Consider the following 4,112-nt stretch of genomic DNA (forward strand, 5'->3'; position numbering starts at 1 on the left):
TACAATCATTTTTTTTATATTATCAATGTAAATGACATTACAAAGCTATCCAAGCAAAGAAATCTTCGTTATGAATGAATTAGGTCTCGTTTAGGCCCTCGCTAAGTTTCTAAGCGATCTTCAGTAATTCACATGCACTGACGAGGTTTTTTCGTCATTCGGACCTCAAATTTGGGGTCAATAACCATAACCATATTATAAACTTAACCTAAAAATTTTGGAGGTTAATTCGCTCTAGATTTCCCTCAATTGTCTTTTTATGTAAAATTACGTGATTTTACCTGTATCTCTATGTAGGCTAAAATACAAAAATTGCCAAATCAACAAAAATTTCATCGGTCTCAACACAACTTGCGTAATATTACCACAAAATAAATGATGGACCTTACATCCTCCCCTCCTTAAAAAGGATTTCATCTACGAAATCACCCATAGGAGGTTACAAAAAGTTCTGGATATTTCTCTCTCATGCTCGCTTCTGGTTCCCATGTGCATTCTTCGATGCCATGGTGCTGCCAACGTACCTTAACTAGTGGAATAGTCTTGGTACGCAAAACCTGATCTCGTCAATCAACTATCTCGATAGGCCATTCTGTCAAAGTCAGATCTTCCTGTACTTCTATATCTTTGTAGCGAATGATGTGCGATGGGTCAGGAATGCACTTCCTTATTATCGACACATGAAAAACATTGTGAATATGGGCATACTGTTGAGGTAACTCGACATGATATGCCACTTCACCGATCCTTGCTAAAATCTTGAGCGGTCCTACGTATCTTAGACTCAACTTCCCTTTCTTACCGAAATGAAACACAATCTTGGTCGGTGAAACTCGGACAAAAACCATATCACCAACTTTAAAAGACAACTCATGTCGTCTCTTATCAGCATAACTTTTCTGTCTATCTTGTGCTGCCTTCAAACGTTCTCGAATCTTCTGCACCTGCTGAGTGTAGTGCTGAAGAACAATCAACAATTCTCTCGATTTGTCACTGATATCGTCCCAATAAGATGGTGATTGGCAAGGTCTCCTATACAATGCTTCATACGGGGCCATCTCGATACTAGCATGGTAACTATTATTGTAGGCGAATTCAACCAAACACAGGTGTGAATCCCATTCACCCTTCCAGTCGAGCATATAGGCTCGCAACATATCTTCTAACATCTAAATAGCCCGTTCGGATTGTCCATCCGTCTGAGGATGAAAAGCGGTACTGAACTTCAACTTTGTACCCAAAGCAGACTGCAACTGACCCCACAATCATAATGTAAACCGGGGATCACGATCAGAAATAATCAATCTCGGCACACCATGCAGTCACACAATCTCTCTGACATATAGGTCAACTAGACTCTCAAGGGATTGACTGATCCTGATAGGCAAGAAATGGGTAGACTTGGTGAGTCTGACCACGACTACCCAAATCGCATCATGCTTACGTCTCGTTTGCGGTAAACCTACCACAAAATCCATCGTAACATCTTCCCACTTCCATTGAGGAATCTCTATTCTCTGCATGGAACGACCGGGACGCTGGTGTTCCACCTTGACCTGCTGACAAGTCAAGCATCTCGCAACATACGCTGCTATCTCGCGCTTCATACCATTCCACCAATATTTTTGTTGCAAATCCTTAAACATCTTTGTTCTGCCTGGATGAATCGTATATCTCGACATATGCGCCTCATTAAGAATCCCTTTCTTCAGCTCAGGGTCGCTCGGAACCCAAAGTCGATCTCTCATATGAATGCTGCCATCGTCTGATACACTAAAGAAAGTATTTGCTTGTTCTGCCAAGGCTAGAAACTTACCATACTGGTCGTCAAGCTTCTGAGCCTCCACCATTCTCGGAAAAAACTCTGATCGAATGGTCAGACCAGACAATCTGATTGATCCGCCTCCAACTGAAAAAGGCTTTCAAACTACAAAATATTCAATCAGCTTCTGGCTCCACACGAGACTAGCCAGAACACCACTCGATTTGCGACTAAGCGCATCCGCCACTGCGTTCGCCTTACTAGGGTTGTAAGACAATGTAAAGTCATAATCCTTGATGAATTCGAGTCAACGTCGCTGTCTCATTTTCAACTCTTTCTGAGAGAACATATATTTGAGACTTGTGGTCTGAGAAGACCTCAAACGATTCTCCATACAAATAATGTCGCCACGATTTCAAAGCAAACACAACTACTGCTAGCTCCAAATCGTATGTCGGGTAATTTCTCTCATGGGTCTTCAACTGTCTAGAAGCATACGCAATCACCCTACCATGTTGCATCAGCACGCAACCTAATCTGGTACCAGAGGCATCCGTGTACACCACAAAACCACCTTTGCCTGAAGGTAAAGCTAACACTGGCGAGGTCGTCAGCTTCGACTTCATCATCTGGAAACTGTCTTCACAAGCGCTATCCCACTCGAACTTGATACCTTTGCGCAAAAGCTTCGTCAATGGTAAGGAAATCCTTGAAAAGTCTTGGATGAATCGTTGATAATAACCTGCTAATCCGAGAAAACTGTGAATCTCTAACACATTCTGAGGCTTCTTCCAGCATAAAACTGCTTCAACCTTTGCTGGATCGACTGACACTCCATCCTTGGATATCACGTGACCAAGAAACATAACTCGCTCAAGCCAAAACTCGCACTTGGAGAACTTGGCAAACAATTGATGCTCTTAGAGAGTACTCAAAATAATACGTAAGTGTTCTCGATGCTGCTCAGGACTCTCTGAGTAGACCAAGATGTCGTCAATGAACACAATCACGAATGTATCCACGAATGGTTGAAAAATCTGGTTCATCAGATCCATGAATGCAGCTGGTGCATTCGTGAGGCCAAAAGGCATCACCACAAACTTGTATAAACCACACCTTGTTCGAAAATTTGTCTTCGCAATGTCATCTTCTCTGATACGAAGTTGATGATAACATGACCTGAGGTCAATCTTCGAGAAAATCTTCACCCTCTGCAACTGATCGAAAAGATCTTCGATCCTGGGTAATAGATATTTGTTCTTGATCGTCGCTTGGTTGAGCATTCAATAGTCGATGCACAACCTCAAGGATCCATCCTTCTTCTTCACAAACAACACTGGTGCTCCCCACGAAGAAGCACTGGGTTGAATAAAACCCTGATCTAAAAGTTCTTCTAACTGTCGCTTCAAATCCTTAATCTCTGTCGGAGCCATACGGTAAGGTGCCTTGGAAATAGGAGTAGTTCCAGGCAACAACTCGATACAAAATTCGATTTCTCGCTTCGGAGGTAAACCAAACAATTCCTCCAGAAACACATCGAAAAATTCTCGGACCACGTCCAAGTCATCAATCGAAACCATCTCATGTTTAATTGGGGTAATACTGACAAAAAATGCAGTACCCCCGCTCCGCAAATACTTTTGGGCCTTGAAGGAAGAGATCATACGACTATCGCGCAATGGTCAAGGAAGCTTGATCTCCAAGACAGGACGATCAGGCTGAAAAAGAACAACCTTGCCTTCTCGACATAAAACTTGAGCATGATACTAAAAAGGCCAATTCATGCCTAGAATGACATCAAACTCAGTCATGTCTAGCAGGATTACATCAGCTGACAGGTTCTGCCCTGCCACTAACACCTCGATGCTCGGAATGTATGAATCACAAAAAGACTGATCACCTATCAGAGTGCGGACCTCCAATGGGTAATTCAAGGACTCTACAGTCAAAGGTAAAGTATTGGCAAATCTAGCAGCTATAAAAGAATGCAAAGAACCACAATCAAATAACATAAAAGCTGCATGTCCTGCGACTGAAATAGTACCTTGGACTAATTCACCCTTGGTTACTTGCTCCACAGTTGTCGTGTAAGCACGTCCGGCAAAGACCTTCTGGTTGCCCTGCTTTGGCCGATGTTGTTGTTGCTGCTGATATGGCTGAGGCTGCCTTGGCTGCGCCTGCTGAGATGTCCCTGGCATGTTTCTTCGTTGATCATCTGCTTGCTTCTTCCGACAGTCCATGATATAATGGCCCATCTTGCCATAGTAAAGGCATTCGCCCGTATCACGTAGGCAGGGTCGTCCTGGATGATCAACAGTGCACTTCGGATAACCTGCAGCTGTGATCTGCC

The 4,112-nt window shown here is 43.1% G+C and overlaps 1 protein-coding gene across 1 annotated transcript; it reads right to left on the reverse strand.

Moving 5' to 3' along the window:
* Positions 1-566: 566 nt before the first annotated feature.
* LOC149822455 (uncharacterized) lies at positions 567-1,058 on the reverse strand. The gene has a single exon (XM_089980288.1). It carries the CDS (start codon positions 1,056-1,058, stop codon positions 567-569), a length of 492 nt encoding a protein of 163 aa, XP_089836414.1.
* Positions 1,059-4,112: the final 3,054 nt, after the last annotated feature.

Source organism: Nuphar pumila, chromosome 11, assembly GCF_984573655.1.
Source record: "Nuphar pumila chromosome 11, dmNupPumi1.hap1.1, whole genome shotgun sequence".
NCBI classification, from domain to species: domain Eukaryota; kingdom Viridiplantae; phylum Streptophyta; class Magnoliopsida; order Nymphaeales; family Nymphaeaceae; genus Nuphar; species Nuphar pumila.

What these genes read in the sequence shown, in the direction of transcription:
- LOC149822455 (XM_089980288.1), bottom strand. Translation starts at nt 1,058, where the DNA reads ATGGCCCCGTATGAAGCATTGTATAGGAGACCTTGCCAATCACCATCT.